Consider the following 23,981-nt stretch of genomic DNA (forward strand, 5'->3'; position numbering starts at 1 on the left):
TTTAAAGCCACGTGATTAGAATGCCATTACTGTTAAAACAAGAAAACAAAGTTCATAAGTAAACTTTGGAGGGTGTGCCACAAGTGGCTAATGAGGGCTTCTCTATGTCTTTCTGACATGATATGGCCGACATTAATCAGGGTGCTCCATCTTGGTCACCAACTCCTCCTGGTGACTCCCTTGCTGGCAAGCCAGGACTTGACTCTCACTGCTGAAGAGATTGTTGTGGGGCACTCTGTCTCCTTCCTACTAGAAGGGATCTTCTTTACCAGCTGGTGGGCCAGATTTGGCATCCCAACCCCAGCTGCCTTCAGCTGTGGGTGTGGCTGCTGGAGAGCCAGAATCAATGCTTAGCTGTTGCACAGAGCCTCCCAAGGCAACAGTTCAAGCACTGTCAACACTATGAGAATAGATGGAAATTGTTCTCCAAATGGTGTTGGGGAGGGAAACTTGACCAAGCACACGGTCCCAGCGGTACTGAAGTTTCTGCAGTCCCTATTGGACAAAGGTCACTGTCCCTCGACGCTAAAAGTGTATACGGCAGGAATTTCCTTCAAGCATGTGAATTTTGATGGCCAAACAATTGTAAGCCACAGGCTAGTGCCCCTCTTCCTGAAGTGGGTCTTGAGGCTGCAACCCCAAGCACACCAAGAGCACCGTCACTGGATCTGCCCCTTGGGATGGACTCCTGATGTGAGTCTCCCCCGAATTCATCAGGGTAAAAAAAATGTCAGTTCTAATTTCAGATTAATGTCAGAAGAGACAGTTTTAAAAGACAGAACCGATTAAAAAAAAAAAAGAAAGATTCACCAATGAATGCTGTAGATGAGGAAAGATAGATCAATATAACCATACCAGAACCCAAACAATCACCAAATCACCCCAAGCTTCCTCCTTTTTAAATATGATCTTCATGTCTGAAAACTTCTGGCACATTATTTTGGGTTTTATTCCACACAGCTGGACTTCAGAGTTGATGTGCCTTTTATCCTGCAAATACATAGAGACAGGCAAGTTATCCAGTTTTAGAGAAGGCAGTGTAGAGAAAGACTAAAAAAGTGATTATTCATTCATTTTCTGAACCGCTAATTCTGTTCAGGGTCGCAGGTGGCTGGAGCCTATCCCAGCTGCCATTGGGCAAGAGGACTGGTCGCCAGTCAATCGCAGGGCTGAGTCTGACATAGACAGACAGACAACCAATCACACACACACACACACACTCACACCTACTGGCAATTTAAAATGATCAATTAACCTGATGAGCATGTTTTTGGACTGTGGGAGAAAGCTGGAGAACCCAGAGAGAACCCACGCATGCACGGGACGAACATGCAAACAGAAAGGCCCACTGGCCAAGTTGGGAATCGAATTGGTGACCTTTTCGCTGTGAGGCTGCAGTACTAACCACTGCGCCACCATGCAGCATAAAATGATTAATAGAGGCAAAAAATACACATGTATCATTTTTAATTTATGAAATATGAAGAACTATGACCATTTTATAGGCCCTATATTGTTATGGTAGTGGGTTATTCTATGTGTTGCCCCTCTGGCGCCCTCTTGTGGCTTGGAAGACGTGTTGTTGTGTCTTTTCCAACTCGAGAATAAATGGTTGCCAGCATCACAGCACAGAGCCCTAGATGCAAAAACATGTACAGGCAGGATGAATTCCCTTTTTTCCCTTTGGAAGGTAATAGCCACCAAAATGTTCTAATTTAAGACTTTCACCTTAATTGTTCTGAAATACAGTCTATTTATGATCTAATAATAATAATTTACATATTACATCGGGATAATGTGTCTTTATTAGTCAACCTTCGACATTCCTCCTCTTTGATGTCATTAATATTTAAGCTGAGGAGTTGTATATGTTGCTATTGTGTAACACTGTTGGATGTTTTTAAGGAGGCATAATTTGTCATGGAAAGGGTGAGTTCACAGGTGAATGCCCACACCTCTGCAAAGTCGTAGCTACCAGAAAGATGGTTTGCCCCCCTTCGCTAAGATTTATCCTCCAGATAACCTCCAGCTCTGATGGAAACTTAAAGAGAAATCCTAGCTGATGGCTAACATTACCTGACATTATTATGTTTTAAGATTTCCAAGTTGCCTTTTTAAGGTTAACAAAATCATTTTATAAGAATCTCTAAGCTGCACTTCACAAGATATATCTATTATCTATAGAAAAACAAAATGCTTTCAACTTCCTGACCCCCAAACATAAAAAACATGTAAAACATCTCATCTTGTCTGTACACCCCCCCCCCCCCCCCAAAAAAAAAAAAAAATAAAAAATAAAAAAAAAAAAAAATAAAAGAAAAAGAGCAGGTTCTTGTGGGTTACATTTATTGAGTTTTTGAGTTTTTTGAAGCAACAACAATTGCAACAATATAATGCGGTCCAAGAACAAAAGTGCAAAAGTGTTATGATGATGAACTTTTGCTGCAATGGAAAATGGCAGTTATTACAGAGACAGTTATGACACCTCTCATCTAAGAAGCTCCTTGAATGAAAGGTGAAATAGAATGATAACATCAAGGTAAAATAGTTCAGTTTATTTTCAGATTAATGTTCATGCAAAGATGAAAATTATGACTGTTTCCTGACACTCCCCAACACCATGATGACCATGACTAACATTAACATAGTTATTAATATGGAGTATATAACTTTGAAAACATAGGTTAACATAGTTTGATGTGATTTATAAACCTGCATCAAACATGACACTAGCTGTTTGCTAGTCATGGTGATGTCACTTCAGCTACATCTATTTTTCTACACAATCCATGGAAATATCAAACACGTTTATATTGCCCAACTCTAAACACCAAAAAGAAGATGTTATAAACCTTTAATAGTCCCAACTTAAAGCTAATGCACACGGCAAGAGCTTGTACTTTAATAATGGATATTAGACAAATGAATATACAGCATTTACCCTCTATGAAACACACAACTTCCTCTAGTGTTCACACTGAACATGGCAGAGGAAACTTTCACTCATGGTTAGAGTGAAGATACAAATGAAGTACTACACCAGCATCTTTTTGCACACAGTTTTTGGCTTTGTGTGGTTTCCCCTCTGTAGATGTTTTATCTTAACTTTTTCCCTACTTTTAAAGAAAGCCAGTTGATCAGTAATAAAATGATTACATCAGGGTAAAAATAGTTCAGTTCTAATTTTAGATTAATGTTCATGCAAAGCGTTTCAGAGGAGCCAATCTTAAAACACAGAACTGATTAAGAAAAAACAAATGAGCCACAATAAATGCTGTAGATGAGGAAAGATAGATCAATATAGAAAATCCATACAAACACCAAATCAACCCAAGCTTTCTCTTTTTTAAATATGATCTTCATGTCTGAAAACTTCTGGCACATTATTTTGAGTTTCATTCCATACAGCTGGACGGCTGAGTTGATGTGCCTTCATCCTGTATGTACATAGAGACAGGTAAGACATTCAGTTTTAGAAAAAGCAGTGTAGAGAAAGGTTAAAGAGTGATTAACAGAGGCAAAAGTTACATTTTTGGAATGGGTTGAGTGGGATTTTGAGTTAAAGTAAGGGTGATCTCCTTATGCCACAGTTTTGGTTCATTGACTTTTGTGGGAAATAGAAAATATGTTTAATTTAAAAATCAGTTTCTGCTTGATAGTTCAAAGTCAATCAGTCAATATGTAGAACTCCAAGGGCTCTAATTTCGTGGCGCAGCGCAGGGGGCGCAAGCCTGGCGCAGCCTGCGCAGAGCTAATTTCGTGCGGCGCACCACCGTGCGCTGCCAATTTGACAATTTGGTAGACCGTCTGCGCAGAGATGGGTGTGACGGCGCGCCAGGGGGAGTTGACGGCGCACCAGGGGGAGGTGTCAGCAGATTCATGTTGGCGCAGTGACAATTTCGTGCCAAAAAAGTGCGCTGAAAGCTCGCCAGCTCCAACCTGGTCTATCCTCGGCGCAAAGCGGAGAGCACCCCACGCAGCTATAATTTGGTGACAGGCGCACATGTCAACAAAGCCTAAGAGGCAGGTTTCCAGAGTGTCAGGCACATTTTGATGCAGTAAACAATCACAGCAATCACTATTTAATGTAACTGTCTGAACCAGCATATACATTTGTATCTATATTAACTGTCCCGTCACATCTGATGTCAGATTAAAGCCGTTTGTCATAATGAAAAGTTAACCTGACAGCAGCTGGAAGTTTGATGCACATCTTACGATTAAACAATAAACAGCCTTAACATCTGATACAGAGTAAATATCTGGTTCTCTCATTTCATTTCATTTAAAGACAAGAGGGAGAAAAAGACGAAGAAAAAAAGAGACGAAATAAATGTATGTCACTCAGGATTTCCCTGTGATTTCCCAAATTTCTCTGTTTTGGTCTTTATTTTTAACGTGATCTAAAAAGATGGAGTACATTATTGTAAGGAGGATGAGGTGGAGAGACCAGGAGAGTATACAGTATATCACCAAAGGTTCTGCTTGGCATGACAAACCAGGAGTGGAGGTGGATCAAAAGTATTCTGAATGGATAAGCCAGCTGTGTAACTGTCTCTTCATTTTGTACTCCTATTAATGACAAAGGAACAGATTACATCTGTCCCGGGAGCTGGCCCACACAATGACGCGCGTCGTGTCCTCAGATGTGCCCCGCTGTCCATTGACCTGCTGCAGGCACAGCGACCGTCTCCGCTACCTCTCTCCGCTACCTCTCTCCGCGGTGCTGAAGATCAGTCAGACCAATCAGACGCTGCGCCTCGGCCGCAGGGCATTTAAAGGCGAGGAGAGGCGCTCATTTGATTGGTGAAAACAGCGCTCGGCTGTGTTAAACCCACTCGCGGCTTTTCTCCTCCCTCTCTGCCATTTGCGCGGAGGGAGGCGTGGACGCGCAGCTCTGCGCCTGTACTGCGCCTCTCTTGGCACTGCAAAAACTTGCAAAGTGCGCCGGTCACGCCCTGTGCGCACGGCGAAGGCCGGCGCAGGGCAGGTGCGCCTGCGCCTGCACCTGGTCGAAATTAGAGCCCCTAATCTTTAACTGCAATCCCAGAGTTTACCAACTGACTCATAATCTTAAAGCAAGAGAACAGCAATCTTAGGAGAATGGAAAGGAAGCGCTGTGATGTCAATCAGGGAGCAGACCAAGTTCTAGACATGCAATCACTTCATCTCTGCTCAATATGCCATCACCCCAAACATTAGCCACAGCATTCCATGTTTTACAACAGAGGTTTAATTCTTACCAGAAATTCTGTAGAAAGCTTCAGCCTCCTCTAAGGGGCTTCGTAGTAAACCCTGATCAGTGTCTCAGAAAAGCATGTTGTGCGGATCCTGGTTGCCTGACAAGATTGATGGACACTTTAGTTTTATAGTAATACCATAGCAAGGCTTCCAAACAAACAATCAAACTCAAGCAAAATTATCCTGGACATGAAGAAATAATGAGGTTAAAGTTCTAATTTGGTCCCGACCTGTTCTGGACTCGGCTTCTTTGCCGTAGAACCTAACTTGCTGTAGAAATACATGTGTTCCACAGGGTCCTTGTCTTTCATGCCATAGTCCATCTTAGTGACCTAAAAGAAAGGGGAGAGAGATGTAAATAATGCCTGACCTATATCTTCATTTTTTTTAAGTAAAAGGGTAATAGAAATTTGTGAAGTCAAACAAAAAAACCTCAGCTCACCAAAATCTTGAATTTCTTTTTTGGAGCGTTTTGATCAGCCTGTTGTGCATTTGAATCAGTGGGACGTGTCTTAGGAAGGGAGCGGACAAGATGTGCATAGAAAGATGTATAAAAGAAAAAGCCTTAAGATTGTAAAAATGTTTTAATACTTTTTTACAAAACGGTGAGGTCAAACAAAAACCCTAACTCACCAAGACTTTTAAGCCAGGAAAATGATTTAAGATTATATAACCTGGTCTGAAAAATATCTTTTCAGAGAACTAAATAAGTAGAAAGTCCAAATACGTATTTTATAACTGACAAATAAAAATAATAATGAATAGATATGATGAATGAGTTCATGGAAGTATATATAAAAAAGAAAGTTCATAATGGGTTAAAAAATAGACAGTAGAAGATTTTCTTGTCATGGTGTAAATTAAGATCGATGAATTTGAACAAGTTTGAATACTGTGCACAAAAAAGTTGCATGGTCACTATACAACCAAGGGGCAACACCTGTTTTTCAAAAAATGAAGCTAATGCAGAATTGCTATAAGTCAGAGTTTCTTGACAGTCCACCTGAGGCTGGCTGCAGAAAGAAAAGAAGCCACATACAGACCAAGCAGAAACAAACAGACTTCTATGGTGTTAAAAAACATACTTATAGCATGGTTCAAAAAAACAGCTTGGGTCAATTTCATGATTGGCACACACTGTACAGAGGTGATTTTTTTTTTTTTTAAGTAGCATTTTTGAAGGTATTAAGATCACAAGTTTGTCCAATCAAAGTCACAGCTCTCGTAACTAGGGTTGGGTACCGAAATTCGGTTCTAAGTAGGAACCGAATCAAAAACCGCGGGTACCGGGTACCCATAAAAAATATTTACTTTCGGTTCTGCTTTTCGGTTCTTGGATGGACTTATATATGTAAGGATTAAACAACGAGGGAGTAACACCACTCCGCTGCGCGTCGTGGTGTTCCCACTCCACGTCGTGCCTTAGAACGGTCTAATGCACGCTTCCGACTTGTTTAATCCGCTTATACCATGGTCCCACAAACTGTAAACTTTAAAAGAAATGATGAATAATTTGACCAGAGAGAGTGATGGACCACATGTGCTCAGTCGTTTGAGCTGAGGTTTTTAGCACACTGGTGGGACAGGAGGAGAGAGAAGTGGAGCTGTCTGCAGCGGTGCCTTTCATCCATTACGCGCACGCAGGGGGACAGAGGTGAAACTGTTGCTGTATCAGCCAATAATGGCATGATCTCACACCGAACACTGATAAAACAACAGTTTGCTACTGAAAATGGCGTGGTTATGTGTTTTTTTAAAGGCATTATTGAACTGTCTCGAGTGGGCCAGTGGAGTGCGCAGTCAGCTGACCCGGATCCTTTTAGTTTCACTTTCAGCCTGCGTGTGTTGTCTGTTGTCCGGTCTCTGGGGCTCTTTCTAATTGTCTGTTGTCATCCTCAGTGAGACTGAATGTTGTAATCATTCAGATAAATATCAAACGTGTTTGAAAATTATCGGGGCGGCTCCGACGAGTCTGTGAGACGATCGTAGGGCTAAAGATTCATCTGTCAACCGCTCACACTAGAAGATAATCTTGCCCGAACGTCGGGCCCAATTTTAGTCCCCGGCCAGATTTCTTCCCCGATTGTCGGGAGGACCGAATCTGGGTTAAATCGGGCGAGAATCCTGTAGTGTGAGCCAGGCTTTATAGAGACGGGGCCCAGTAGGAGCGCAGGCTGCCCTCACATGCCTTGAAATGTGTGTGACGCGTTGCTATGGTAACGCGCACAGCGGAGTCATACAAAGGTGATTTAACTTGCCGAACTAACTTTCAACTGGCGTGCCTTAGACCAATCTGGCACGCCAGTTGACATTGAAATTCTCACTGACCATGGTATAAGGATGTTTTACTTTTATTTTAGTTAGCTGTTAACCTCATTACTGCCAAGACATGACTTGACTTATTTATCAGGGATATCTACTAATAGTAAGCAGCTATTATTTACTGAATGCACTTTATTTCTTGACGTTATTTATTGTTTTACAGTGAATGCAATGCAGTTTAGTATTCTAGCACATTTTTTTTTTTTTTTTACAATTTCCCTTAAGGTAAAGGAATGTTACTCTAGTTAAATAAACTATTGACCTTCAATTTTTTTACTATTTTGGAATCGAAATAAGGAATCGTTTGGAACCGGAATCGATGAGCAGAACCGGAATCGGAATCGTATTCGTAAAAATCCCAACGATACCCATCCCTACTCGTAACTGACAGGTCTGTCACTCTAGCTGTTAGTAAGGAAATAAAATTTCAAGCATTTTGTTTGTTTTGTCCTCTACACTACCAAGCAACGATTCAGGCCAGCAAAAGTTTTTTTCTTTTGGAATTTTATCTGAGATAATTTTGGTTTGACAAACAAATGAAAAAAAAATGAGTTTATGGATTATTCAAGTTTACTTAATTCCAAAAATGTGAGTGTAAAGTGAAGTTCCTGCATTGTTTTCCCTTTTTAAAGGGTTTTTTTTAGAAGTAATGTTGTGGTTACAAAAAACATAATCAGGATCAAAATACACAAATTTATACCATCCTACTAATTGTAGGCACCGCCACTTTTTGGAGATTCGTCAGACATTTTAAATGTTTAATAGTCATTAGTTTGCTTACACAGGTAACACAGGTTATAGGTTACACAGGTAAACACAGTTAGAATAAAGAGAACAATACCCAAAGTATTACAACACCCTTTTATTATCTAAATTTTTATAAAGCTACATGGGTCAGGTCACATGCTATACTCCTAAACTGAAGAATGAAATGTTGAATATGCAAATGGAGGACAAACAATAAAGGTTTGTATCCATCATACATAAAACCATAAAGCCAGTGTTATTTATTCATTTATTTTTTTGTAAATGTTACTGTGCCTTCTTAAATATTAGTATTTAGTATTGCATTTGGATTTTGCCACTAGCTCAGAGATATTTTTTTATTTGACAGCAGATTGTCAGTTACAGTTTTTCTCAGTTGCTTGTACATTTCTGGAATCATCCTCGCAATTTGCAAAACAGTAAGTGCATTTCGCAAAACAGTTTGTACAAATAGCAAAACACCCTGGATTACCTGCAAAAGTCATTCTCCTTCTCAAAATCCTTTGTTCATCTCTCAAAACTAAATTTCTGTGTCAGTAAACATGTCTGCATTAGAATGACGAGTCTTTGTGTCATTGTGTATGGGTAGGACAGTCAAATTGCTTAGTCATGTTGTGAGTATAATGGTGTGGCCACACCACACGCGAATTTGCGGCGCGATTACATACAAAGTCAATGCAAAGACGCGTTTAGCTGCCGATTCGCCTCAGGCGGCGCGTTTGGCGCGTTTGGCGCGGCGAGTTAGGAGCATTCACGCGTTTGGGCGGTAGACGCGAATTTGCTCGAGTTCAAAATATTCCCCCACGACGTCATTGTTTTGACGACATTGGTGGGCAACTGCCACCTGCTCCGGCTCCAACTCCGCCGGGGGATGAAGAAGAAAACAATCTGTGTGGTGTGTCATCATCCAGAGTTATACGATACGACGTGTGTACTCTACAGAGACCGGAAAAACAGGATCAGGCTTGGGCGAAAGTCTCTGAGGAGACAGGTTTTGAATGTAAGTTCTGAAAACATTCGTTCCCAGCTGGAATTGCCTGCACCGGCTATCACTGAGTCCGACTGTGTTTTCCTCAGCGGAGTTCTGAGCAGCAGTACCGCGCTAACGCGCGTTCGCCCCTCAGCTTTTAAAAAAAAGTCCAGCCGCGAGACTTGGGCGTTCACGCGGCGCGTGACAGGCGATTCGAGCGAGTAAATTCGCGTGTTCGAGTTTGGTGTGGCCGCGGCATAACAGTTTACTCTGGAGGGATGCTGTGATGTAAACTATGCCTAAAGTTGTGCTGACAGTTTGGAAATAGTAAGTGACATCTTAGTGTTTGTGGGAGACAGTGTTGTCACAGTTACTATGAGAAAGTAATCCGATTACTGATTACTGATCACTCCTTTAAAAAGTAACTCAGTTACTTTACTGACTACTTAATTTTAAAGGTAACTAAGTTAGATTACAAGTTACTTTATTAGTTACTTTCAGCAGCTGCTGACAACACTTCCAGCTGCATAATTTGGCAAAAATTGCACAAGCAATTAAAATGAATATTAATATGAGTCAATATGTTTTATTTTAAAGTAAGATGCAGACATTGGTAGTTGTAAAACATTTACTTAATAATTAAAAACAAAAATATTCATTTTATACATTTTGAATTTAAAATACAACTGAAAGGTTTTACAGCACTGTTTCAGTTAAATTTTGGATTTGAATTATTTTTTTTTCAAATCTTTTATTTTAGTCTAGTTTGGTTTCCATTAGTTTCATTAATTGTTAAAGCTGATCCTGTACAATAAGCAAAAATAAATGTTGCTGGAGTGTGGGCCCACAAAATCCTCAGTACCCTGCTCGGGGCTCCCCAGTCTAAAAAGTCTGGGCACGCCCCTGCTTGCCACCGGGTGTATCGTTGTAGCCTACGTTATGTTGCTCTGCTCCTCAGCGGATGGATTTGTCCTAGACAGAGGGTTCAGTTCTTGGAATTAGAGGGGGTTAAAGAGAGAGGTACGGTGAAAAACGAGACTCACCTTTCCCCCAGGTAAGAGTCAAACAACCTTTTTGCATGTAAAGACTTGGGGATGAACTAATGACTAAATATTGTGGGGAGTAAGACTATTCAAAAGAGACCCATGATAATCCATTTTGATTTACATGACATATGCAGCTGATAATGTAGGAAACAGAGTATTGTACAGAATCTTTTGCATGGATAGCCCAAATCATCTGCAACTTCTTCAAAGAAATGAGAAAGGGCTTCTTTGATGTGCATAAGTGTCACAATGATGTGAAGATTGAACAAGTAGTTTAGAGAACTGCACTTCTGATCTGAGAAATGAACCAAAGCAACTGGGAAAAACTGTAATATCAAGATTATTCCATTCACCATGGTTATACACAGAGAATGTTACCTTTATTTGTAAAAAAAATAAAATAAAACACAATTACACATGTAGTTTAAGTTTGTCTTGTGTCTTTTTCTTTTTTCTGTTGAATGAACATCTTACTGTTGTGTCTTGAGGGGCTGCTGGTCTTAAATTTCATTATGCTTTTGTAACTCATGCTTTACAGTAGAAACTAGTACTCAACTAAGGCTTAATTAATGCCAAATAGTGTGTAGTTAACAAAAGTGTTACCAGGATGGGTGTTACCTAAGGGACACATGTACTACACTTTACAATAAAGGCCCAAAAAGCATTCAGTAATGGTTAACCATGGTTAGGTAATGCTTATAAGGCATTCCTATACATTTATTGCAATTTATGTCAGGCTACTAATGTTGGATAACTAACTGCATAATTTAACTTTCATTAATGCTAAACCATCTATTAATTAAATCTGAACAGTAGACATTAACTACTGCTTTTTAATGCTTAACAAATATGTTAATTAATGTTAGGTAACAGAGTATAATGATTACCAAACATAATTAATGCTTGGTAATGCATGTACTAATGTTAATAAAGGGACTGTTAATGTCAAGTGTTGACCATTATTTGATTTAACAAGTACAGAAGAAGGACGTATAAAGCTTGAGCTCATCAGGTGTGAACTTTACACTGTATGAAAAGGGTCAAAGTTGAAGTCTATTTTCAAAAGTACGCATTTTGAACCATTTACTTTAAGAGACTGAGGAGAATCTGTTCTATTTGGACTGCAGTCTAGAGTCTCATGAACACCATGAAGACATGACCCTTGACAAGGCGTGTGTTTGTTTTGGAAATGAGTGGAGATTGGATCCTCTTTTCAACACTGACTTTTCTTTGTTTGAGAAAACTTTTTACAAAATACAAGGCAACAAGGTAAGGTATTTATCAACAGATATGTAGCACTGTTGTTAGAAACATGAAAACAAGCAAATGTGTTGTACTGTTGTTCAGTAGCCAGCTATATTTAGCAGGACTCACAGCCCCGTGCTCTAAGACATGTCTGTAATGTGTAACATTGGTATATCCTGGTTAGATATGTCCTGCCAGTGGACTACCAAGCAGAGCTAAGGTAACCTCACTCTTCATTTTATTGATTGACTCTCAGGTTTGAACCAACCACTGCAGAATAACGATTGTATGTCGGTTGGAATGAACATTATTACAAACAGCTCAGCCTTTGTTTTAGCCTTTGGCTTGTACTCTATCATGCTCCTGTTAAGCTTTCTTCTGCTCTTCTGTTCTTTTACTATCAGAATGTTCAGCTCTCGTGTTCACCGTTACTACATAAGTACTCACTAGTAGTTTTCAGCTGAGAAAAACACAGATCTCTCTATTCATTACAAAACTTCATCAGCCGGTGAGGTGTTGTCATAGAGACTTTGATATCAATGAATCAAATAAATCCTTGACCCGACTGGGAAGCTTAAACATAACATTTAAGAATAACCTATATTGATGCTGATAATGTCATTTTAAGTTGTGGATTATGATCAGGCATATATCTGGAAGGGAGACTTTTTCAAGATCACTCAGAAACTACTCACAGTCCCTTTAACACCCCCTTATGTAGAAAGGTTTATTTTTAAAAGTGATATATTTGTTAGTGTTTGGTATGCACTTGGGTGAGTTTAATGTTTACTTGTGTTTGATTTTTTAAGTCTACTAAATTCAATAAAACATGAACTGTAAGTAAAGTTTGCATCACATTTACTCTTTTGTTTAACCTGAGAAAAAATATTGCTTTTAGAAATAAATTGTTAGCAGGATTAAAGTGCACAAAATAATAGTATCCTATTAAGTAGAGGCACCCCTAAATATTATGAAATTCAAGCAAAAACGAATGTCCAGGGCCCTGCCCATTAGGGGTGAGAAAAAAAAATCGATATACGATATATCAGGATTTTTGAGTGTGACAATATCAAAATTGGGATTTTTGTCAAAAAAAAGTTTTATTTTTTAAATGCAATTTTTTTTTATTTCAGTCTGTTTAAAGACTGAATCAGAAAAAAGGTACCACTTTTCTCCAGCAGAGGGTGAAATATTTCTCTCTGACTCACGTGATGTGCATTTTATGAGAAATAAAATGGCTCCTGATATAGTCTATAGACATCAACATCATCGTTTAACTTTTTCCCGTGGTCCGGTGTTATAAAAGCAAACTTAAAATCCCAAAAAGCATAAATATCAAAGAATCACAATTTAAATCAAATCGGCACCCCAGAAAACCTCAATAGAATTGAATCGCAATAATAGCATATCGTCCCAGCCCTACTGCCCATAATACCACTACACTCTTTTATGATTTGGTTAATTATGCCTACATGGGTAGGGTGCTACAATTATGCATTTTTAAATACTTTTTTTTACAACATAGTGAAAGCAAACTCTTAACTTACTTGAGTCTCCATGCCAGGTAAGGGTAGTACCAGTGCCTTTGGAAGGGAGCAGACAAGATGTTAACAGTAAGAAAAAGAGCCATAATATTATTTAAAATAATAGATAATAAAAACAAATAAATAAAGTTTTTCTTCTCACAAAATGGTGAGGTCAAAAAAAAACCCTGCTCACCGAAACGTCAAAGTCCTTCTGGTTTAAGGGTTGAGCCAGTAGTCTTTTCAAATCATCTCTGAGTGCCTTTAGAAGGGTGCAGACAATATGTGAGCAGTACCCAGAAAAGACTTAACATAAGTAGTTTTCTTTTAAATATGCTATGAGGAGGATCTGTTTTGATTGCACTACCTTGACACCTTGTGGCTCAGAGTCTTTGCACACTGTCGTAGATTGCTTTTGTGGAGGTGTCTGTTTGTTTTGGAATTAAATAGAAATCGGATCAAAACATATTTTCTTTGTTCAAGACAACTTTTTTTTACCCTTTTAAGAATTTTTTTTTAAAGATTTATTATTTCCTTAAATACCTTTTAGGATAAGGTGAGGTTAAAACCAAGGTTAATAGATAACAAACGAAACTAAAAAGGAAAACTAAAATTTAAAATACATTGCAGTTAACTCAAACTAATAAAAACTAGAAAAGAAAACAAAAACAATTAGTAAACTAAAACTGTATCTTGTGTTCATAAAACTAACCAAAATTAAAACAAAATGTCCTTAGTTATAGTTTTTGACAAGATCAATAGCCTTTAGGATTTAAATTTATCCGACACATTTTCCCAACCAATTTTACAACAGTTTTCGGCAGTTGTCAGCGCTGTACGGCACCATCACAGCGCTGTACTGGGACGTGCTTGTTTACTGCACTGACTGGCTGTGCGCTGTGCTGCGACAAAACGTAGAGGAGCAATGAATCAGAGCATCTGTAATAGTTTAATTTCATGTGAGTCTGACTTTATTGTTACAGAGTCCAAGTTTCTAACCATTAAAGCTCATATTATATTGTTTTATATAATTTATGGTTCTAGAATTTTTATTTAATTCATGTTAACATTATTTTATATAATTTATGTTTATATTTTGATATTCAGTTTATATTATTTTTTTGTGTTAAAGGCATCAGCCAACAGTTCAGTTTCAGCATTGACTGAGCAGTGAGCACTATGTTGGACTGGAAAATAAACTGTATTACAAAATATTACTATTATTAAGGTCAGAGTATATTAATATTAATATTACTATTAATATTAATATACTCTGACCTTTTTGAATCCTGCACCTGGCTAATAAGGTATGAAAAACCTAAAACTAAACTAAAACTAAACTAAAACTTAACTAAAACTAAGCCTTGTTGCAAAAATTAAAACTAAATAAAAACTAGAATGCCCGCTCCAAAACTAATGTAAACTAAACTGTAATAGAAAAAAAGTCAAAACTAACTAAAACTAATCTATAATGACAAATTCAAAACTATTTTAACCTTGGTTAAAACAAACAAACAAACAAAAAATCTTAACTCACTGAAACTTTAATGTCTCTTAAGGCAGGGGTGTCACTAGGATTTAGGGACAGGGGGGGCTTCAGGCCCAGGAGATGCAAATGATCAAATGTGTAACAAACGGAAAACAACACAGAGTTAATAACTGCTCAACATAGAGGCTAATGCCATGACTTTCACAGACAACACAATAATAGTTTTGTATTTTGAAGTCAGATTGATAAAATTTCGGCACATAAGTAACTAGAAAAGATTTAGAATAGAATTTAAGATTCTTTTATTAGTCTAAAAAATCTCCTAAAGGTCTTACTCCTTTATATTTATCAGATTTGCTTTTATCATTTGAGCCAAGTAGGGCTCTCAGGTCATCAGGTAGTTGACTTTAATGGTACCTGAAGTTAGAACTAAAACACTTGGGGAAGCCTCCTTCTATTATTATGTCCCCCATCTGTGGAACAGCCTACCTCAAGACCTGAGGGTAGCTCCTACTGTTCATATTTTTAAAAGTAAACTCAAGACCTACCTTTTTAGTCTGGCTTTCAGCTGATTGTATTTAGTATAATTTATTGTTTTAATTTTATTTATTTAAATCATCTTAACCTGTTTTATTTCTCCTTTTTAGACCAGATCTATCACTTCTAATTTTATGACCTGCTCTGCTTTAGCTGTTTTTATTACCCACCGAGTTAGGCTATCTCATTTTTACCATATTACTTATTCAAATTTTATTTTATTTATTTTCAGTGTCCTACAGACAAATTACTCTATCTTTAGACTCACCTTTCCAGTGGAGGTCTCTCCCCTCTCATTTCCTGTGCTCCTCTGCCCTGACTCCTACAGATCAAAAGGGATGGCGCAGTGATTATTGTTAATGTGTTATTATTGTTATATTAATGACAATAATATGATGATACTGATAATAATCATAAACTACTGTTAGCGGGAGCTGGAGTCAATTGTTAACTACCATCAGTGATAAATACTTACTTTTTGGAAAAACTTCCTGATATCCATTCTATATTGATGGCTTAAATAAAGACTTCTTGTGTCTTGCTTTACTCCTGAGTCCATGACAAGAAGATAGCCTCCATCCTTTTGACTGTCCGTCCAGTAACAAGATTGAAGAGACGGATAAAGCCTGCCCACCGCTCCTAGCTTAGCTCAACCGCTGGGAATCAATATGAAAGTTTAGCCTGTCTCTGCCTCATCAGATAAACTCTTCAGCCCTCCAAACGGTCTTGTGTGCCCTTTGTGAGTCGTTTTTACCTCATTAGTTAAGCTAGCTTCTACTATCAAAGTGTTATCTCCTTCCAGTACTAAAAAGCGGCTTTGTTTCGTAACTTTAGTTGTACTAGTACCGGGATGGTTTTCGCGAGAGATGGGAAGTTCTCTAACGTGTCGACTCTTTTGAACAGCGCTTATCAGTGAACAATAAGAACTGATTCGCTGCTCTGGCTCAGCCCTTTGTGTGCTGGCCATTACTGAATACAAATTGCCTGCACGTTTCAGAACAAACAGCACACTCACGACAGTCAATCGGCTCTCACCGTTCATTTGAAAAAGCTATACAAAACACTTGAACCGTTCGTGATTTCACGTCTCCCGCGAAAACCACAGCGGGTGCGTGTAGTATGTTGAAATCACCTCAAACCATTTGGGGGGGCTTGAATGATGATACTTTAGGGGGGGCTTCAGCCCCTCAAATTAGGCCTAACGACACTACTGTCTTAAAGGGTTGATCCAGTTTTTGTTTCAAAGCAGCACTCAGTGTCTTTAGAAGGAAACAGACAATATGTGAGCAGTTCCCAGGAAAGACTCAACATTATAGGTAGATTTTTTTTAAAGATGCTATGAGGTAGATCTGTTTTGATTGCACTCTTTGTTAAAGACAACTTTTTTTTTATTTTTTTTGTTACATTTTTACCCTTTTTTAAATTATTATTATTTTTTTTATTTTCTTTAATACCTTTTAGGATATGTTGAGGTTAAAAACAAACAAACAAAAAATCTTAACTCACTGAAACTTCCAAGGCTCTTAAGTGTTGATCCAGTTTTTGTTTCAAAGCAGCACTCAGTGTCTTTAGAAGGAAACAGACAAGATGTAAACAGTTGTAAGGAAAAGACTTAAGAATATAAATATTGTGACAAAGCTTATCCCTACATTACGCTGGTAAATAAAGTGATACACTTTGTTTGTTTCTTGTTTTTATTGGTTTATTCTATGAATGCTCATGCTGATGCCAAAACTGTATTCCATACATTTCAAAGGTTTGGTTGTGCATGTTATGTCCTGAAACTATATCGCCAAGAGAAAAAGTGTCTTTTAGTCTGTGAAATGAGCACATTCCCAGGTTGTTTTGACTGTTAATTAGGCAATATGTCACACAAAAGATATAGGCACATAAAAGTCATACCTCCCAATTCTTGATGGTTTCCTCCAGCTTTATCTCAACCAGAAACTTGGGTATTTTTCTGGATTGGATTTTTTGGAGAATCCTTCTAGCCGTACTGAGTTCATCGGAGGAGGAGTTGAGTATTTCTTCAAACACACTGTCTAAAAGCCAAAGAAAGCAATAAAGTTAATAAGAAACGAGTTCGAATAAACCCCTGTTCTGCAAATCACAACTCCAAACCTTGGTAAATTCCCTTCAGACTTGTGTCATCAAGTGTTTCCTAAATATGCCATTTGTTTTTAAATCCAAAAGTCATTTAAAATGCACTATCTAAAATCGAGGCAGCTAAAGAACAGCATTGTGCCAAAACCAGTATCACCTACCTGACAGACTTCAACATACCGTTTATTTCAAGTGATGTATGTGCCTGTGTGTGATAGCTAGCTAAATTGTAAAAATTTACATCTCTTTTAAAAATGCTTTATGTTTCAACCCAGATTTGAACAAATACAAAATCTCCACAAGTATATTCCTATTACCAGCTAACTCAGATATGGAGATACAAAAAGTATGACAGAAAACAGGGTTCCATAGTGGCACAACAGTTAGTGCTGCAGCCTCACAGCAAGAAGGTCACTGATTCGATTCTCAGCTTGCCCGGTGGGCCTTTCTGTGTAGAGTGTGCATGTGTGGGTTCTCTCCAGGTACTCCTGCTTCCTCCCACAGTCCAAAAACATGCGCACCAGGTTAACTGAACACTCTAAATTCTCCATAGGTGTGAATGTGTGTGTGAAAAATTGTCTGTGTCAGTCCTGTGATGGACTGGCAACCAGTCCAGGGTGTAAACCCCCCCCCTCGCCTAATGACAGCTGGGATAGGCTCCAGCCACCCGCAATCCTGAACAGGATAAGCGGTTGGGAAAATGAATGGATGAATGAATAACAGAAAACTAGAGCTGCACGATTTGGGGAAAAGGTGCGATTTGCGATTAGGTGGACAATATTGCGATTGCGATTGTGCTTGCGATTTAATAAAAAAAGTTGTGTCATGATGAGTCTACACGCTTGCTTGGTTCTGAAAAATCTGAATTGCATGTGCTGACATTGCGATTGCGTTTGCGATATCCTCTTTTGCGATTACATAATTGCGTGTGCTGACATTGCGATTGCGATTGCGATTGCGATAATCGTGCAGCCCTACAGAAAACAGCCAGTGGTGGTCTGTTTTAATAGCAATTAATCACTGCAGGTGAAGGTGCTTCTGGATATTTTTTTTTAAAAGTGGCATCTTCTTTGTAAGGTACAATTTATCAATTCATTGACAAACTGTGATCATAGACTGTCGCCCTGGAAGGGATTCTGATTCTGTTGGTTACTTCTACTTGAAGGACACATTTGTTTTTAATGCAGTGTAGGCTGAAGACCAGAGCTCAAAAGTATTGGTTTTCAGCTTTTTCCTTTGTGTTTTGAATTTTTTTTTTGATTATTAAATTCTTTGCTTAGGGCTGGAAATAGGTGCATGCAGATTCTAAAGAGGAAAAAAATGATTCTGAGGTAAGAAAGGATACTTTTTGACTTAGACTATATTTTGTTTGGTAATCATATTACTTAAGAAACTACAGACTACTTCAAGAAACAGCTCTAATTTATTCTATTCAAGGGAAAATTATTTTACTTGTATCAGAATCAATTGTAGTTTCTCAGGCTAAATGTGATGCATTTTTCCCATGCTAATTTCAATCCACTATGCTAACACAGCGAAACACTGGCTGACAGGGGTGGGGTGGATTGTAACACATCTTTAAAAAGCGTCATAACCATCCCCTTATGTACACCTCAGAACATTTTCTTAAATTTTAATAATGTGACGTAACATCTAGGCAGTGGAAAAGAAAGACTGACAGAGGTGTGCCTGCAGATGTTTTTTAAAAAAACATCTGATGAAGTCACAAAGAGCAGCAAGTCAGTTATATCAGTGACAAAGGCACATGGGATCTGCCATGTTACTACAAATCACTGCAGAAGCTGAAGGTCCAGTGATACCCCAGTGTAGGTTACTGGACCAGCAGCAAGGTTTTCTTTGAGGTGCAGGAGGATATGTTGCACCTCAAAAAAGAAAGGGAAAAAAGCCACCACTCCAGGGTTACAAACAACCATGACTTTTTAAAAAAAATACAAATAAGTGCACGCGCACTCGCACACACACACACACACACACACACACACACGCATACACGCACGCACGCACACGCGCACACACACACACACACACACACACACACACACACACACACACAAACACACACACACACACACAGGTTGTTTTTTGGTGGACCTGTTTTTTCTTCACACAGCTACATTGTAGTGTTTGAGCATACACTCACAGTAGAGGAGAACATGCAGCTCTTTTTGGCACACTGTTTCAATATCAAATCATAAAAAAATCAAGTGCATGCATCTGCTTACTTGTAGCACCTTTTTAAACTTATAATTTTCTCACCTCAACTTCACATAAACCTTTTGTGTTACAGCTGGCAGAAAAAAGCAAAGGTTAGATAAAAAAAAAACTTATCTGTTTGCATTCAGGAAGTTTTAAGAAATTGTGTGCATATCATGTGAGTAAGGCTTTAGTGTCTCCCTGTGTCCTTCTGCTTATAATGCCTGTGTGAATATCTTCTGAGGGTTCAATCATTCGAAATTCCTAACGCTAGACATGCTAGATATTATCAAGACAGCAAATAGTTTGGGATGTTAAAAATTCAATTGTTAAGACTCTTAACAGGCTATCAAATAATCTTGGCTCAACACTGAATTACAAAACTCAAATTAGTTTGTTAGTTACAGCCATGTGAGTACAAACTGGCACAGTTCTCCTGTAGCGTGAGTCAACTTCAGTGATTTCAGACATGACTTAACATCACACAGAATCTACACACCTGTGAGCTTTGTGTATGCCTTCATGTCAGTCATCGCTGTTGAGAGAGTGAACTTTTCCTTATTTGAGCCTTCAAACTGGATGTGGTCATCTGCTTCTAAAAAAGCCTCTGCAATCCTGGATGATTAAACCAAACATCATGTTATTCAAAAAAGTATCTTACAGCTTGAAAAATAAGACACATCATAAGGACACTGTGAGTGACCGGAGAGGGGGAACACACTTTTAGGCCCTGACTCACTGGCTGAGACCCAAAGGGCTTAATTACTCTCAACTTACATATCTTCTATGATTTTGTACACTTTGTGCTGGCAGGCTCTTCTGTGGAGACAGTGTCTTGTGTAGAACAAGTCATACATGTTGTCAACCTCCTGTTGAGGTAGCACACATGGTTTAGTTAAAACAAAAGATTCATTCAGACTTCTGTTAAAAATGTGATAAAGCAGGAGTTATCAACACCTTGTCTCTAGTGCAGATGTACTTCCTCCCATCATTCTCACACAAATGCACACTGGCAAACTTAATGTAGCGGTGGTGGTCAAAGTTGTTCTGGATTCCCAGGTGGTGACTGTCCCTGTGGAGAAATCAATTTAGAAAACGCGTAAAAGAAACAAAGGAACAAAGTTGAACAATATTTTTTTTTCAGAGTGCTGCATATTCTTGAAATAATCAGGAGAATACTTCATTTTTTCAAGAGGGAACAAACAGGTCTTAGATGTTCTGAGCTAAGAATATATTTTCTTGACAGTAGATATTTATCAAAACCAAACCTGGCAAGGTAGTCAAACTTGTCCACATCAACACCATTTCTTTTGTTGGACACAATGTCGTAGAGGAAGGCCTTGTCTTTATCTCTGCCTTTGTATGGCCACTGAGGAGATGATAGACAGTAGTGACACTGGTGGCATTGTTGTCACAATAAAGATACCAACTGATTTTACATGTGAGCTAAACTGACCTCCTGGTTTTTCTCGTCACTGTCAGGATGTACAATCATTTCCTTGATGAAGTCCAGGTCACAATGTGGCTCTTCCAACTTTAGTCCACAATCTTTCATCAGTGGCAAGAGATTATTTTCTTTCACCAGATGGTCAAACATGTCACAGGAGCCCTGTTCATGCTGGTAGACACAAAGTGAAAGGAATGACTCACTGAAAAAAACAGAAAATAATTTTATAACTGTAACAGATAGAGAGGACACACAGATGGAGAATGCATGTCTTATCTCTAAGATTTTTAAACAGCAGGTTTCGGCACAGATACAACATACTAACCAGACCAGTGACATTTGGTCAACAAGTGTTAAGGCTCACAATCTACAGTTATCATTAATATGATTGAAGTCACAACTCTTCTTAGTGGGTAAATCTTTAAAAATCAAGATTCCTAACGTAAACAACAATTATTTACAGGTTAGTTGGTATTTTAAAACTCATGACTGACTGAAAGGATTACTTCTCACCTTCCAGGTCCTCAGTCTCTCGTCCTCAGCTTTATCTCCCTCCTCTTTCTTTTTTTCTGCAATCTTGTTGAGGAAAGTTCCATCATACAGGTGGGAGAATGGCCCATGACCTTGACATAGAGAAATAAATGAACGAAAGTAGAGAAGGCAAAGCCGCATTATTAGCGAATGGGGCCTATAACAGCCCACTATATTGATAAAATGGTCCGTTAAAAGTTCTGCTTTCAATGCAAGGAATTCCAGTTGCTTGCTCAGGGAACCCGAGGAAAGGACAGCGTGACATTTGTTTTTTATATAAATTGCAATGCCACCATCTTTCCTTAGGCGATCACAGTGATAGACATTGTATCCCTTAACAGCAACACTTTATCAAGAACTGAATTAGTAACCTAGGTCTCAGATAACACAAGAATAGGGGTCAGAGGATTTCACCCAGATTTCCACAAGATCCAGTGTAAGAAATAGACTTCTATTATTTATATGAGCAATGCCAAGTCCAGATCTAGTTTTAAAATCATTTGGAGTGTTGAAGCAGATAGAATCTGGACCAGGATTAGGCTGGACATTCCCTGACAATAACAGTAATAGTAGAATAAAATGCTTTTACTGGCATGCATGTTGCTTATACCACAAAGTAGACTGCCTAACAAGGTGCAGGGAGCACAACCAGTCATAAGTGCATAAAAGGCTTATAAAATGATGAAAAGAAATGAGAAAGCATTTTAAAATCAACCACTAAATATAGAGCCCTGTCATGGACTCTGCTGGAGCTGTCTGCTTCTCCTTGCCCCCACCCTCCTGCTCACTTTCTTGGACTATGCTGGAGCTGTCTGCTCCTCCCAGCCCACTCCCTCCTGCTTGGACAATGCTGGAGCTGTCTCCAGTTTCCTTTGTTGTTGCCAGTTCGTTGTTAGTGCTCCTGCCTGTTTTGTTCCAGCTCTTGTAAAGTCTGTCAGGTGTGATCTCTGCCTGTTTTTCGTTTTGGAATTTGCCTGCTTGTTTTGTGCTTTTGCCTGGATTGTTCTAGTTTCTTGGCTTTTGAACACTGCATGTGCCATGTTCTGGGTTTTGCTGGACTGTTTTTTGCCCCTTTTGCCTGTGGAATCAAAGAACAGTTTTTCCCCTCAAATTCTGTCTGGTAGTTATCTGCTCTTGGGTCCTTTCTGAACTGTGACAAGCCCATTCTAGAGACCTCGATGAAGAATAAAGACTCATGCATTCCCAGTGTGTACTTTTTGTACATTTTTGTCAATATGATGCAAAATGAATGACAGGGGCATTACTCACCCAGGTCATGACAGAGACCAGCAATCTGCACACAAAGGATGTCCTCATCAGTGATGTTGAGCTCTGGCTGTCTTGTGCGAAGAGCCTCTGCAAGCTGTCCTGCTAAGTATGCCACCCTGTCAACATCACAAACAACAATGAACCAAAAAAACAAAACAAAACAAAAACACAAAACAAACACTGGGCAGCTATTGTAAAGCTTGATGAAATTACAATGTAATTTTATTTTGTCAATGTCAATGTCAACTTTATTTATAATGCCAGTTCATAACTTTAAAAGCTCAAAGCACTTCACAGGTAAAAAGTTTTAATTTTTTAAAAGTTTAAAACGTTTAAAAGTCTAACAGCAATAAAAGAGAACATCAGGAATAAAATCAATCAACAGCAAAAAAAAAACCCAAAATACTAAGCTCTACTCAGTGCTGAAGGCCGAAATAAGATGTGTCTTTATCAATGATTTAAAATGTTGAAGAGAATCAGCAGTCCTGATATGAAGCGGTAAATTGTTTTAACGCTTTCATAAGGTGTTTCACTGTAAACCATTCATAATCTTATTATGATAAATGTTTCTGTAAAGAAAAATGCTGACATACCCAAGGGAGTGTTCAAACCGGTTGTGCGATGCTCCGGGGTAAACAAAGTAGGCACCTCCAAGCTGCTTTATGTTTCTTAGCCTCTGGAACTGAGGTGTGTCAATGATTGCAATGAGAAGTGGATGCAACTCAATGTGCCCATGGATGGGATCATTGAACACCTACCCATAAAGAAAACAAAAAATACTTTGTGTTGATGCCTAAAAGGACACATGCACAAAAAAACAGCTCCAGTTGCCCTGAGGGCTCTGTGAGGACTTTTTTGTGTATTACCTTGCCTGCAGGTTTCTTTGCAACTGGCTCACTGAAACCAAAAAACACCCTGATAAATAATTTCATAGTAGGAGAGAGAGAGAAGGAGGGCTGCAAAGAAACTAGAAACTGACTTTATTAATGTACCTCTTAAGGGCAGATTAATGAAAGAAAAGAAACTTACCCTTCGGCCATTTTTTCGACTTGCTTACAATCCGGGAAGAGCTAGATAATAAAGGTCATATTAGATAACATGATCGCTACACAGTTGACTGAGAGTGAGTCTCAACAGGCTAACTTAATTGGAATGACATGATTAAAAACAACTTTCAGTGGAACCTACACAACCATTAATGAAAAAAAGAAGAATTTAACCAAGAACCCAGAAAACAAATCCCAACATCTTCCCCCAATTCTTGCGAACAGCATACCAC

The 23,981-nt window shown here is 38.7% G+C and overlaps 1 protein-coding gene across 1 annotated transcript; it reads right to left on the reverse strand.

Moving 5' to 3' along the window:
• Window positions 1-155: 155 nt before the first annotated feature.
• Window positions 156-23,742, reverse strand: LOC141798764 (deoxynucleoside triphosphate triphosphohydrolase SAMHD1-like). Its single transcript, XM_074680590.1, has 13 exons — window positions 23,732-23,742; window positions 23,569-23,599; window positions 23,296-23,456; window positions 22,703-22,818; window positions 21,416-21,525; window positions 20,912-21,073; window positions 20,724-20,824; window positions 20,413-20,527; window positions 20,233-20,324; window positions 19,955-20,070; window positions 17,041-17,180; window positions 5,472-5,573; window positions 156-326 (listed from the first exon to the last, which is right to left on the reverse strand). Exons 1-13 carry the CDS (start codon window positions 23,740-23,742, stop codon window positions 156-158), a joined length of 1,428 nt encoding a protein of 475 aa, XP_074536691.1.
• Window positions 23,743-23,981: the final 239 nt, after the last annotated feature.

The sequence above is a fragment of the Halichoeres trimaculatus genome, unplaced genomic scaffold (genome assembly GCF_033239565.1).
Source record: "Halichoeres trimaculatus isolate MK-OKI-2021-1 unplaced genomic scaffold, fHalTri1.1 fHalTri1_scaffold_11, whole genome shotgun sequence".
Taxonomy (NCBI): domain Eukaryota; kingdom Metazoa; phylum Chordata; class Actinopteri; order Labriformes; family Labridae; genus Halichoeres; species Halichoeres trimaculatus.